The 13,605-nt window shown below is 46.6% G+C and overlaps 1 protein-coding gene across 1 annotated transcript in view; it reads left to right on the plus strand.

The window, feature by feature from the left end:
* Positions 1 to 296: 296 nt before the first annotated feature.
* Positions 297 to 13,605, plus strand: part of LOC104464800 (alpha-2-macroglobulin-like protein 1) — a 23,042-nt gene continuing 9,733 nt past the window's right edge. Inside the window, exons 1-19 of the mRNA XM_010077635.1 lie at positions 297 to 355; positions 914 to 1,097; positions 2,117 to 2,279; positions 2,626 to 2,678; positions 3,591 to 3,608; positions 4,113 to 4,272; positions 4,885 to 4,969; positions 5,707 to 5,821; positions 6,160 to 6,274; positions 6,685 to 6,794; positions 7,253 to 7,420; positions 7,744 to 7,974; positions 8,386 to 8,449; positions 9,244 to 9,389; positions 10,318 to 10,467; positions 10,910 to 11,026; positions 11,588 to 11,732; positions 12,174 to 12,291; positions 12,630 to 12,712. Coding sequence (XP_010075937.1) covers positions 297 to 355; positions 914 to 1,097; positions 2,117 to 2,279; positions 2,626 to 2,678; positions 3,591 to 3,608; positions 4,113 to 4,272; positions 4,885 to 4,969; positions 5,707 to 5,821; positions 6,160 to 6,274; positions 6,685 to 6,794; positions 7,253 to 7,420; positions 7,744 to 7,974; positions 8,386 to 8,449; positions 9,244 to 9,389; positions 10,318 to 10,467; positions 10,910 to 11,026; positions 11,588 to 11,732; positions 12,174 to 12,291; positions 12,630 to 12,712 — 2,284 coding nt within the window. The remainder of the gene's footprint in view (positions 356 to 913; positions 1,098 to 2,116; positions 2,280 to 2,625; positions 2,679 to 3,590; positions 3,609 to 4,112; positions 4,273 to 4,884; positions 4,970 to 5,706; positions 5,822 to 6,159; positions 6,275 to 6,684; positions 6,795 to 7,252; positions 7,421 to 7,743; positions 7,975 to 8,385; positions 8,450 to 9,243; positions 9,390 to 10,317; positions 10,468 to 10,909; positions 11,027 to 11,587; positions 11,733 to 12,173; positions 12,292 to 12,629; positions 12,713 to 13,605) is intronic.

Raw genomic sequence — 13,605 nt, forward strand, 5'->3', positions numbered from 1 at the left:
AAAAGTCCATTTGGTCAGATGTCTTCGTGGCGGCCTTACAGGAGGGGATGTTCTGAGCTGGTGGATGGCAGCCAAAGTGGCTGCTATTGTCTAAGGGGCGCTTGGCAGAGTACACCCATCTCTACTGCTGCCTGAGTGTAATCTCAGAAGGGAGGAAGAGGTGGGGAGAGGCTGGCTCCTCCTTCCATCCCACCTCTTCATTTAGGCTGTGCTAGAAAGAAATTGCCCCCTAAAAACAGCCTCAGTGATTTCAGAGGAAGAGGACCATTGGAGACTGGGCGGAGAGAGCCCCCAAGATGAGAATAGCCATCCTCCTGAGCCTTCTGTTCCACGTTGCAGCTGCTTTTCACCAACTGTGAGTGATGCTGAACTTCTGTTTCGGTCTCTTTCATGAAGGCATCAGTCAGGGTAGATGGACCTCATTCCTTGTCATCAATTAGTTTTCTTCCTGCTCCATCAGATCACTCCAAAGGGTAGCTGAGTCACTGACCTTGCTTCCCATACATTAGATTGACTCCTGTAAGCCACCTTTTTGGTGGTCTCCCAAGTCAGGCCTTAGGCCCAGGGATGTTTGCTTCTCCAGTTGCTGTGCCAGATCAAATCACTGGTGTCTAGACTGCAAGGCTATGAGGCCACATCTTCCGAAGACTGCAACGGATGGTTTTGGGGAGTTCAGGAGAAGACTGGAGTAAGGGGTTTGAAAAATATTGTAGGGCTGCACTTAAGCTAATCAGGCAGAAAGTATTTCTCAAATTATCGGTGAAACAATCACTTCACAGGGTTCACTGTTGTTTTTGAATATTGACTGCAGCTATGTCACATTGCTGAGGACTTCTGCAGTAGTGGGCTACTGCAGGGAAGCTCTTTTGCATCTCTGAGCCCTCAACCTGTTGTCTTCTTTTCCCTGCCCCAGACACTACCTGGTGGTGATCCCTGCAGATCTCCGCTACGCATCCACCCAAGTTGCCTGCCTACATATCACCTGTTATGACGCAAAGCTTCAAGTGAATCTGGTCCTGGAGCGCTCTGCAGGACCTGTGCACTTAGTGCAAGAAACTATCCAGAAGGAGAAGACTTTCATGTGCACTAAGTTCTGGGTGAGGCACCCTAGGCAAATCCCATCACTGATTTTCCCTTCAGGAACTTTAAATCCCTTGTGTTACTCCCTAACCAGGGATGACATGGACAGGGTCTACTTTGCCTTGGAGTGAGCCTGCTAGGAGGGAGAGTGGGGAGTGGATGGTGCCTAGGAATGTGTAGCCCAGCACAGCATCTGTTGGTCAGCACTGAATTCCCCTTCTGAATCTAATTTTTAAATTGAAGTTACATTTATTAAAATCTACCACACTTCTGGATACATAAGATACCCAGCTATTTCCTTCTCTTACATCCCAGTCCAGATGAAGCAACTTTAGCTCTTCTCTGAAGGACTCACACAGTTCCACAGCTAAAGCTTGGGGAAACAGTGGATTGCATGACATACTGCAGTTTCTGTAGGACCTGAAGTCAGGCAGCAACTCAGCTCTTAGGAGCTACTGAAGAGCAGCTGTATGGAAATGGATGTATTTGCTATTTTTAAAGAGCATCTTGGAGCTTGCTGGTGAGAATTTAGCAAAGATCTAGGATAAGGCAGACATGCCAGAACAGCATCCCTTCTGTTATACAGTATAGTCTGTGCTAAGGCTGCTGGAGTCAGGAAGATCCTCTGTTGTCTTTTCTAATCTGGCTTTCTTATTTATACATGCTGGGGAATTCTGAAGGCCTAGCATTTGAGGGTGTGCTACAGCTTGATTCTCTTCTTTGATTCTCTGCTACTATCTCCCACCTTTCTGGCATCTGCCCATCTTCCTGACCAAGTCTGAAGACTCAGAGGTGTCAGGCACCAGAGGCAAAATTCCTTAACCAGTGGGAAAGAGGACATACTCCATGATATGAGGGCCTCCTGCTGTCATGTACGACTGAGTGAGATCTGGATGTGATCTGGATCTAGATATTGGAGGGAGTGTCCTGGGACATGTGGAAGAGAATTGGTTAGTTCTTCCACTTTGCTCTCGATTTCTGCTCAGGGCCCCCATAAGATTACCTGGGGGCTGTGTGGTCTGCTTTGTCTGTATAGGTTGCCCCTCCAGCTGATGGCACAGAGGAGATTGCCACTGTCAAACTGATCATCACAGGCGAAGGGGTCAGTATTGAGGAGAAGAAAAAGGTCCTCATCCGCGAGGTCAGCAGTGGCACCTTCATCCAAACAGACAAGCCCATCTATCAACCGGGACAGAGAGGTGAGAGCTGCAAATGGGAACAACCATGGGCCCTAGGCTTTCTGCTGGTAACACCATATGGAGAGCCCGCGATTGCCTGAAATTCATGGACTGCCCTAGCAAAAGGCTTTAAGAAAATGTCTCTTGTCGATGTGATGTTTTCAGTGACTGTCATGTCCAGCTTGTGGTGACTGTGAAGTTGCAGTAGGTCATTGTCCATCATATCTTATATGTGGGAATGTCTGTGTCAGATGTTATAATGAACGTGTATGGAATGGAGACAGGAGCTAGGCAAACAGCTAGAGCAAGGGTCTATAGGGAAGGACTGAGATCTGATAAATATATTCCCTGATTTCCTTGCCTTCAGTGAAATTTCGCATTGTGACTCTGGATGAGGAATTCATTGCACTCAACAATTCGGTAAGCCAGCCCTGGGGGGCTGTGGAAAAGGCTGCCTTGTTACATGCATGGATCCTTCTTCCTTTCTACCCTGCTCATCTGCCAAAGCTCCAACTTTTCTACTTTCATCCCTGGGCCAGGCTTGATGAGTGTCCAGAGAAGAATAGTAACTCAAGTAAAAGCTGGTAACTTGGGAAGATGGCAGAGGTGTGCGTGTCTCTTGCTCGTTTTGGTAAATTGGTCATGCCAGCACAAGAATGGGACATACTGATGCCTGATGTGATGGTGTCATGTGGGGAGTGAATAGTTTGCAAATTAGGTTCTTCTGGATGTGTGGTGGGGAGGGGTGCTCTTAATCTGGCTCCTGTAAGTTGGAATATGGGAAATTCTAATTAGATGTTAGGACAAACTTATTCATTGTGATGATGATCAGATATTGAAACAGGTGCCAAAAGAAGGCATTTTCATCCTTGGAGATGTTAAAAACTCAGATGGAGAATTCTATGAGCAATCTGCTCTAAGAAGATGTGCTTCAGGAGGGTGTTGGACTAGATGACCCCGAAAGGTTCCTTCCAAACTGTGTGATCCTATAGCTCTGTAACCCCATTCAGACTGCAGCTGAACCAGAGCTAGATCTGTTTGGGTAGTGAGTTCTCCTGATGGAGGACTCTGACAGGAAGTGATTAGCAAGCGCTGGGTAACCTCCAGACTGGATTTTCCTTTCCCTTTCTCCAGGCCTTAGTGTAATGGACTTACCTGGTATTTCTACTTTTTGGTGATGTTTGTTTTACTTTATATTGTTTTCTGTGCTCTAGATTTCCGAATCGTTAGTTTCATGTCCTTCAGATAGGGCTCTGCATCTGAAGTACCTTGTGTGTGTTGCTGGCATGTGTTTCTGTCTTCTAATATTTTTTACCTTTCCCCCCCACCCAGATTTCCCTGTTTCTCCAGGTGAGTGATGCTGAAATCTGCTGCTATGGTAATGTTGATGGAGGCCATTTCACTGGGCTATTCATATTCGGTTCCTGGTAGATTTTACAGACCTCTGACTGGAATAGTAGAACTCAAAGATTTCTTAAACTAGCATCCTCCTTACAGCTTCTTTTTAATGCACTTATTTGAGATTATGCTCTCAGTTACTTCAATGGAAATTTGAGTTGTTCTAGACTTGCAAGACTATAGACAGATCAACTTAGACCTTTATGAAAAAAAGAACTGTGAAGGATCTTTCCTTGAGATCAGAATTTAGATAGGTGTAGGAGGAGACTCAGATGCTGGGAGCAGAATCTGAGCATTATATAGTTTTCAAAAATTTTTGACTAGCCTATACCAAACCTCATTCCTTAGCTATAGAGCCTGGTAGTCTCCAGCACTGAAATCCTGAAGCTCAATTTCTATGGGGTGTGGATCAGTGAAATGCTGGAACAACTGTTTCTTCCTTTCTTGTGGGTGTAGGACCCTAAGAACAACCGGATAGAGCAGTGGCTGAATGTGGTCCCCCAGGATGGCATTGCAGATCTGTCTTTCCAGCTGAGTGATGAACCTCTGCTGGGGACGTATGTCATCAATGTAACCAGCGCAAAAGTGTACGGCAGCTTCTCCGTTGAGGAGTATGGTATGAGCATGTGGGGGATATGTCTGAGTTGCAGAGAGGACCTGGCACTCTTGATCCAGGAAACTGAGCATTTATTCCATGATAGCCATTCTGGGAGCAAATGGGAAAAGTAATAGCATCTGATATAGAAAAGAATCTGAGCTGAGGCTCAGGAGAGAGACCACTTTGGGACTTTGGGTCAGTGTCTGGAAAGAATGTTGTGCGTGGCCCCAGACCTTGACACAGCTGATTCCTGCAGATCTCTGTGTCAGACAAGACAAGGTCATTTAGGATGGGCTTTTCCAGAGACTATGAAGTCCAGTGCCATCCCACTTCTCTTTCATCCCCTAATGAACTGTGTTGGGAGGCTAGTCTTCTCTCAGTGCACGTAGCTGACAGAAGTGCAGCGACATGGACATGTTTGGGTTTTAGTTTGGGAAGAAGCAATCAAGAAGGGACTGCACACAAATCTGTTAAAGAAACAACAGAAATCTTCCCTTTCCCCTTCTCACCACCTTCCTTCTCCATTTCCTGGCTCTTTTTTCCACCATAGTCTGTCTTCATGTTGATTCTCTGGAAGGGCTGTCCTTGGCCAGCATTTCCTACAGTTCTCTTGTTTTTTTTTTCTTCCAGTGCTGCCAAAATTTGAAGTGATATTTGAGGCACCAAATCAGATTTATGCACTAGATAGAACCATCCCACTCCGGGTATGTGGCAGGTGAGGATTCTGCTTGGAAGGATGGCCCTGTTTCATCATTTCTGGCCTGATGAGCACAAGATGGCTAGGTAACCATGAGGAGCTCTGGGGAAATTTACTACACTTCAGTTACAGGAGGCCAGAATCTCCTGTGGAGAGACACTCCACAAGTCTCTACACACAAAACCTGGGGGAACAACTGACTCTTTGACAAGCAGCCCTTTGTGGGGCAGAACGTGGCAGGTGTTTGGTATTCATCTCCCTGCAGAACAAACTAATGGGAAATGATGGGGAAGCTTTTCCAGAGAGACAAAAAGGAATTGCCCCAGGTACAGTCCAAGGACAACACCAGGGGTAACAGCCTCATGTAAAGGTGCTTTCTTAATGAAAGGCACTTTCTTAATCACCCATGCTTCTGCTCATAAGATGATGCCTGCCTTCAGCGTATCCTGAGGTTATTGCAGGTGATACTGATGTAAAGGGCTGATGTAGGTGCTGAGTCAGCACCTACAACACTGGTTTCCCAGAATAGATTAGTTTGACACTAATTATATCACAGAGCCCTTGATCTCCCATCACTGCAGTGCCTTAGTGACCCTGCTTACTGGTTCTGAGCTCCTGGGTCTGCCATATGGCTGCTACTCTTGTGTGATATTGCAAATATCCATGAATAAGTGGTCTCTGGGGCTATGCAGAGCAAGTCCTATGTTCTCTCACTGTGTGCGACTATCTCTTTCTTTCCCCACCCCCCCAAACAGGTACAGCTATGGGAAAGGCATCCAAGGGCTGGTTCATATGAGCCTTTGTCAGAAGATAGCCCCATTCCTTCCCAGTGCTTCAAAACCTGATCTCTGTCAGGAATTCAACAACCAGGTGAGATGCTAATCAGGAGCTGAGCCCTATTCACAGACATTTGTGCTCAGCTTCGGGGTAAGGCAAAGGCTGCTGGAGGCTTTAGCTGGAATAATAGTGCTGTTGCCTTGTGGTTTTTGGCTGCTTGGCCAGTGGCCTACTGGTGCTGCCTCTAAGTAACTGTGCCTGGTGACTATGGCTGGGTGTGCATCACATGCCTGCTGCCCATCCTGGACTGCTGGTGGCAAAAGGCAAGCTCCCTGAGAGCAGGGATTTTGCGCTGCTGTTTCTGCACCATTTGGGTAACTTCTAACGTAAGTGCCTTGCTCTGACCTTGTTTTCTCTCTCTGTACTTTCAGACAGACGAGACGGGCTGCTTCTTCACAAACGTGAGCCTGTCCTCTTTCAGTCGAGACTTTCGGTACTATGAGGACAACATAGTTGCAGAGGCCTCAGTGGTGGAGGATGGCACAGGTAACTCTGGAAACCTCTCTGGTGGCTGGGAAGAGGCATGTGAAGATGCACTAATCGAAGAACACTGGAGGTTTTCAGGACAGCAAAGGCTCTGAGCTTTCTGAGGCTGTCAGGGCCTGCCATCTAACCTCACAGATAGAGCCACCAGTTCCTGACAGCATGACACACTCGCGCTGAATGCCTGTGGTCTCAGGTGGTGAAGCTGAGGGGCCTCTCTAAGGGCTAGAAGTAAGTGGGAGGAAGACAGGATACCCAGAACCCTGGGCAGATCATCTCACTGGTATTGAATGTGTGTGCAGCTGAACATATGCATCAGTATGACCAGTGGGTCACTCTGCAGGGAAATTGCTGAGGGGTGCTTGGCTTTCTTGCTCCCTCCCTTATGTTTCTGTCTTGCTGGTTTCATTCAGAGATACAAGTCAATGCTTCCCATAAATTATTTATCTCCAAGATCGGCGGGATGGCCTTGTTTGATGGTGTGAATTCTTACTACCACACTGGAGAGATGTACAGGGGGAAGGTAAGTCTTTTGGAGGGGAGAGCATGAGCTATGCCTTCATAGCAACTGTTACCTTATCTTGTACGACCTCACCTCCAGCCAGGGGCTTGGGAGGACATGAATGACTCCCAGAGACAAAACTTGTGAATTGTCAAAAGTGAGAACACCACCTAAGACTAGCATTTGCCAAATAAGCTTTGAGTAGTAGAAGCTATGGGTATCTGTGTATGGGGTGCAAACCCAAACATTTGTCATTTCAGCAGCTGGGAGGCCTTCTGCTGTGAAGGGGTAGAGAGCACAGGGGTGAGTTAACATGGTGATACTAGGAGGCGACCAGTAGTAGTGTTGACAATATTGTTAGTGACTGGAAAGGTGACCTTGCTGTCTTTGGAAGTGCTGTCCCTGACTTGGAGAAGCAGGAGATTCTGTCTGCTGATAAGACTCTTCTGCACTTCTCTTGCTTACCATGGTGTTCTTAGATTAAAGTCATCGACTACCAAGGCAAGGCACTGAAGAACAAAAAAGTCCTCCTTGTAGTAACCTGCGGTGAGCAGCAATTTAAACAGAACCACGTTACTGGAGATTCTGGGACAGCTTCATTTAGCCTGAACACAACTGCTTGGAACAGCACCTCAGCCTCTCTGGAGGTAAGTGAGGAAGCAATTACTTATGCATGCATCTCAGAGCTATTTACTGCCCCACAGACATCTCCTCCATTCCTTCTTGAAGGACTGTAATTCAAATCTGAAACACCTCAGCATGTTCTGGATCTTGGCTCTTCTGAGACCTTATTCCCCAGATCCCAGTTGATTTCCTCATGAACTCTCCATACAGAGACCTGTGCTATGGTGTTGCTCAGACCTGATCTGAGCTTCTTACCAAGCTGCAGCGAGGGTGATTTGCAGCTGACTTGCTTAACTAGAGAAATTATCTGTGAAATTTTTTTTTTTTTTTTTTGTCATCTCACCAGGCCAGTGTCCTGCATCAAGATTTGGGTAAAGAGCCTGGGACAGTTGACTTGAGTTACCAGCGAGCTTCTCATTTCATACATCCGTTCTACAGCACCAGCAGGAGTTTTCTCTCTATTGTCCGTGTGCCGGAAACAATGCCCTGTGGTAAAAAGCAGGCTGTCCAGGTGGACTTCAGAATTTACCAGGAGGACCTGGAACATGGGCCCAAGCGTGTCATTTTCTCTTACTTTGTGAGTTTCTGGGGAAGTGCTAGTGAGTGATGGCTCAAGGCACAAGATCAGCATCTCCTACAGATTCAAGCCTGATATTTGGTAGATTTGGCTCAGCCCAGGACAGGTAACTCATCCAGCCATCATGGGGATGGATCCTGGTTTTGATGCTGAGGCTTCAGTAATAACAAGAAAGGCAGCACCTTTCTTTTGGGCTCTTCACAGGTGCAGGGCAGGTATTGGCCTTACCTGTCCTCCCCCAAGTCTCTTGATCCCCTGAGCTCTCCCTGCTACCTGAGAGGCAGGGAGGTAAAGCTCACATCCCTCTCCCCACCCCCATTTAGTCTCCAGTTTCAAGGTTACTTTGATCTGCACAGTGGTCTCAAAGACTATTTAACTGGCATTCCTTTCCCTTTCTCTATTCTTCCCTAGGTCACAGGGAAAAGAGGGATAGTCTATGCAGGTCAGAAGACTCTTTGGGTTGGGCTGCCAAGAAGTAAGTGCACTCCCCTCTTTCATGTCTAGCAAGCACTCAGTAGTCTGTGGCATCCCATCTTATTTGGATGTGTGGCATAAGCCTCTTTGTGATTTAGAGCTGGCTCACCACTTCTCTGTTGCATCAAAGCAGCGTGCCTTTCCAGCTTTCATGTTTCCTTTACCCTTCTAAGTGGTACTGAGAGAACACTACTCAACATTTCCCAGCCGATAGGCTCATCTTCTGTTTTCTTCACTTTCAAAGAAGCCTCCTTTTGCTGCCCCTGCAAGCATCATGAAACTACCACAGAAGCTATAGCCTTACCTTCTGTTAAAACTCTCCTGCTTTGATTTGCAAGTGTGTCTAAAAAGAATCTTTGAGTAGTTAGGATGCTACAGCTTATAATTTTGATGGGGGTGTCTACTTCTCCAGCACTTTTTTTAAAGCCTAAATTATAGGTGCTTTGGGAGAAAGGTCACCTCTTCGTTGGTGATGGAATGGGAGATGTTTGGTGATGGGAGGCTTTGAAAGGTATCTGAGACTCTCACTCTTTGTGGAGCTAAGCTTGACTCCAAAGAGCTGTTTCATCTCCTTGAGGAAATGAACAGAACCAGGAAGAGTCTTTTGCTGGTCTTAAATACCAGATCCAGATACGTGCTCATTGTTTCAGTGGTCTCCAGAAAACTCCTTGAACTCCTTGGTCCTGAAAGACTTGAAGAAAGGAATTACAAGCATATGCAGAATGGGAAAAGTTGATCAGAGTCCATTTTCACTACCGAATCTACTTTCTCTTCTTCTCTTTCTCCTCCATCTAGTGCTGAAAGGCTTCTTCTCCATCCCTCTTACCTTCAATTTGATCCATGCCCCAGCTCCAAGACTTGTTGTTTATGTTATCTTCCCCAACGGAAAAATCATTGCCGATTCTGCCATCTTCAATGTCTCCATGTGTTTCAGAAATAAGGTAGGATTTGTGTCTGAGGCCATGACTAAATGTGTAAGAGTGCATGTGTCTGCTGCAATAAAAGAAGAGACTGAGGAATACATAATATGTGTATGTGAATGGTGAAGTGTGGTGTGTTGTGATGTATGGAGCAAGTATGTGCTGAGCATTGTAGGGGCTGCTGCAATGTTAGGGAAAGGCAGGGAATTGCTGTATCTGTCTCCATAGGCTTGTATAGCAACTGCAACCCAGTGGGATCACAGCCCAGCACAGGTTATTAGTGTGATTCCCAGGAGAGCTCAAGGCTGCTCTGCTGCTGCAGCAGATGCTCAGACTTGTTATTATGCGGTGTTGGGAAGACAGCTGAAAGTAGCTGATGGAAGAAGTGGATTTTACTGGCCATCCAGAAGGGGCTGAGTGGTTGCTGTCATTGTGACATCCATGGGAATCTGCTTTTTTGGCTGTGTCTTGCACTCCAAAGATGAACTTCCAAGGACTGGCATTACCCCTGCTCCACAGCTGTTTATCTGCTATGGACAGTCGGATTCAAGCAAGAAAAGGAAGTGCTTCAGGAAACTGAGACCAACCCCACAAACACCCTGGAGATAAGGACTGGGCTTATTTTTTATCTAGGGCTTCAAAAGGAGCAGAAAGACAGCTTGTGTGAGGTGTGTAAATATGGCTGGCCGGTTTGCTGGGTAAAGAGAGTGCTGTGTTTTGACACAGGAATGTTTCCAGTACTGTGAGCTGCACACACTGATGGTTTCCCTTCTGCCATCGTGATGCTTTTTTATATACCTCTGGGGGTCCTTGGGAGATTCCTTGGGTTTCCATCCAAGACAAGTCCTTGGAAACTCTCTTCATGTAGGTCCCTTCCTTGCTCAGGAAGTAGCAGGGTGGCCAGCATCAGAAATGTCACTCACCTATTGCCTGCATCCTTCCCACCCAGGTGGAGCTGGGCTTCTCAAAGCCCAAGACCCTTCCTGATTCAGAGGTTGGTCTCCACCTGCGGGCAGCTCCTGGGTCCACATGTGCTGTCTGGGCTGTGGATCAGAGCCTCCTTTTGCTGAAGCCAGGAAAAGAGCTCAGCAGCTCCTTGGTGAGTGAGCCTGCTCCAACTTCTTCCCTTCCCTTGTAATGACATGAAGAGGGAGGGAGACAGACAGGCTATTGCATCTGTGCCAAGCTTATCTCCCAAGGAACTCAAAGCACTGGCCAGAAGGATCAGCAGCACTCTCCAGTGTGGCACGGGTACGGATTAGGGGGTATGCGTTAAGAAAGAGGTTGCACATCACTCAGTGCACCGGTGGTAAATGAGCTTCTGTTGGTCTGTCTCATGTTCAGTTCAGCGGGTTGTGCTGGCTCTGTCAGAGGAAAGCCAGGGAAGAGTGACAGGGAGCCTGGGCTTTCTGCCATGCATTCGTACACAGTAGCCAGGAGCAATCCAAACAGGCCTTGGATATATGATAGAAAGGGAATGCCAGGTTTTATTCATGCTGATTTTTTTTTTTTTTTTTTTTTTGCTTTTCTTGCTTTCCCAGATCTATGGGCTGTTCCCATCTGTTTATAACTCCAGGTATCCTCGCCAAGTGTCTGAAGATGATCATGCATGCGAGTTCCCAAATTCTGATGAGCCTGATGTGTTTTCAGCATTCAGGGTAAAAATGGTTGATTTGGTGGGTTGGGATAATTCATGAATTGAAGGAAGTATGGCCCCTGACTTTACCAATATCCTAGGAACCCCATTACATACAGTACAGGGAACAGGTCCGCTTTAGGCCCTTGTAACTCCCTTATTATTTGAATAAGTGACTTGAAATTGTTGACCAAGAAGAAATTGTTGTGTTGTTACCGCACTTCGGTTGTGTGATTCAGGATGCCAAGGATGATTGGTTACCTTAATTGGATTTCACATAGTATGTTTAATCTCCATTGCATGAGCAATTGCACTCTGCAGGCTGAGAAGGCATAGTACCTAGACAACCATGTGTTTGAAAAAGAATACAATTGGCTGACTCAAGACAGATTAATTAGCTCAGAAGACCTTGTTTGCTGAGGATCTGAATAACTCCATTTTAAAATGAAGCAAGAGAATACTTTGTCAAGCCAGAGGACAGCCAAGACCCTGCTGTGTGAGGTGACAAGAAGGCACAGGGTAGAGAAAAGAGAGGAGAGGACAAGCTTCTGGTGCATCACTTTTTTTTTTTTTTTTCCTGCAGGAAATGGGGTTGAAAATTATGTCCAACACCAATATCAGGAAACCCAGAGTATGTCCAACCACTCCATCAACAACTATGCTGCAGGAAACAGCGATGTTGACTTCCAAGACCATGTTGATGTTTGCCCAACCTCATACATATAACAGTAAGCATTTGCCAAATGTTTCTTTTTACATGGGGTGCTCAGTCTTTCAGGTGAAAGCAATCCTGGGTTTGAGCTAAGAGGTAGTACTTGCTGTAACTGCAAATGGAGGAGCAAGAGTGTTCGCTGGCTAGTGTGAAGCTGTGTGGGGCTCATGGCTTCTGGCTCTGAAATATTAGTGATCTGTCTGGATCTCAAGTCTTATCTCTGAGGTGAGGGAATGGTTGCCCTTCCCTTGATGCCTACAAGTGTAAGTCATGCCCACAGCACCTCTGTTGCTTGAAATGAGGCAAGATATTTAGAATTTTGGATAGCACTTTCTGTTCCAGTGTTGTGCTTCCCAAAAGCTGACTGGATGACTTGCAGCCTGAGCTGGGCTGGAGCCCCTCTGCTCTAAACCAGGGCCTGAGGACGCTGTGGTGACTGAGTCTTTGTTATTTCCAGCAGAGCATCTGACAACATCTACCTATCAGCCCACTATGTTTTCACCTGTTTCTTCAGCTGAAGAGAAAGTACACAAGCATTTCCCTGAAACCTGGATATGGGATTTGTATTCTGTGGGGTAAGTAAACTCAACAGTAGGGGTCTAGTCTGGCTGGCTTAGTGTGACTATGAATGGCAGCAGATACAACTGGGTTTAGATCATAAGCTGCTAAGGAAGATGTCTAAGGACATGTCATGGGGCTCATACGCATCAGGCCATTTCTTATCGGAGCTGATGTCTGCATGAATGCATTTTCTAGTATTAGATGATCATGCAGAAGTATTGTCCATCCATGGGAGGTGGCTGGCATGGGAAGATCGGGAAGCAGGTGCAGTGCAGCAAACCAGCTTGGTTTACTGCCCGCGCTCTGCTTGTGGTAGCCATGCGGGCTGGCATTTCCCCACCTGTGCTCACAGGATGTATCCTGGGATGCAGGAGAAACTGATCTCCACAGAAATCCTTCACAGGACTGGGAGTTGTGTCCTGTGGGAAGGGCTCAGTGAGTACAGAGGGTCTGCTAAGGGAGCTTTTGGCGATTTTTAATCTCTGACTTTTAACAATTTCTTGTCTGCTGTCTGGAGAGCAGAGTCTGCTAATGCCAGAGGCCCCCATATTTGCCCTCTCCCACATCTGCTGTCCTTCCAGCTACATCCATCTCTTCACTCCCTAACAGCAGGTGTCTCCTATGTGGTTTATCCACCAGCCTGATCTGAGCAACCAAAGGGCTCTGTGTTGTATGTGTTGCCTTCCTTGTACGTACCTGGGAAAAGTTAATGTCTCCAGTTATTGGAGTCAAATAATATAATTAGCTTTAGGTAGGGCTGTTTTTGTCTGCTGTAGTAGCAGCCACAGAACAGTCTGCTGCTCTCAGAAGCTGTGATGTGAGCACAAGCCAAGTCTCTGCTCAGTTTTTACGTTGGACTTTTAGCTGTCAGTGTCTCACAAGAAGGTGAATGGCTGGAACTGTGTCTTCTGCTAAGTTTTACTCACGTTGGGTCAGTCTTGTTGCTCTCCTGCTGTCTGGTTCTCCATTCCTAGGCCAAGAAGAATAAAACTACTGACATCTGTAAAGCATTTTTAGATATTCAAAGGGCAAGCACTGTCTGAGAAAAGCACTGAGTGTGATTGATGGTATATTGCAGCTATGTAACCTATTGTCAAAAATGTTCAGCTGATATAAGCATCTGAGGTAGGCTTCCCTACTTCTACAAGGACCTACTTGTAACCCTACAAGGGCTACAAGTTCAGAAGAGGTTAGAGGTTAGACTGAGGTTAGGGGATGGGGTGCACTGGAGAGAATGTCACAGACCAGGTCACCTGGTGCTGCGTACAGCAAGATTCAGTTAAATACTTCTGTTGCTGTCTACTTTTCAGTCCCAGTGGGAGCAGGAA

This window comes from Pterocles gutturalis, unplaced genomic scaffold (genome assembly GCF_000699245.1).
Source record: "Pterocles gutturalis isolate BGI_N339 unplaced genomic scaffold, ASM69924v1 scaffold5143, whole genome shotgun sequence".
In the NCBI taxonomy this organism is placed as follows: domain Eukaryota; kingdom Metazoa; phylum Chordata; class Aves; order Pterocliformes; family Pteroclidae; genus Pterocles; species Pterocles gutturalis.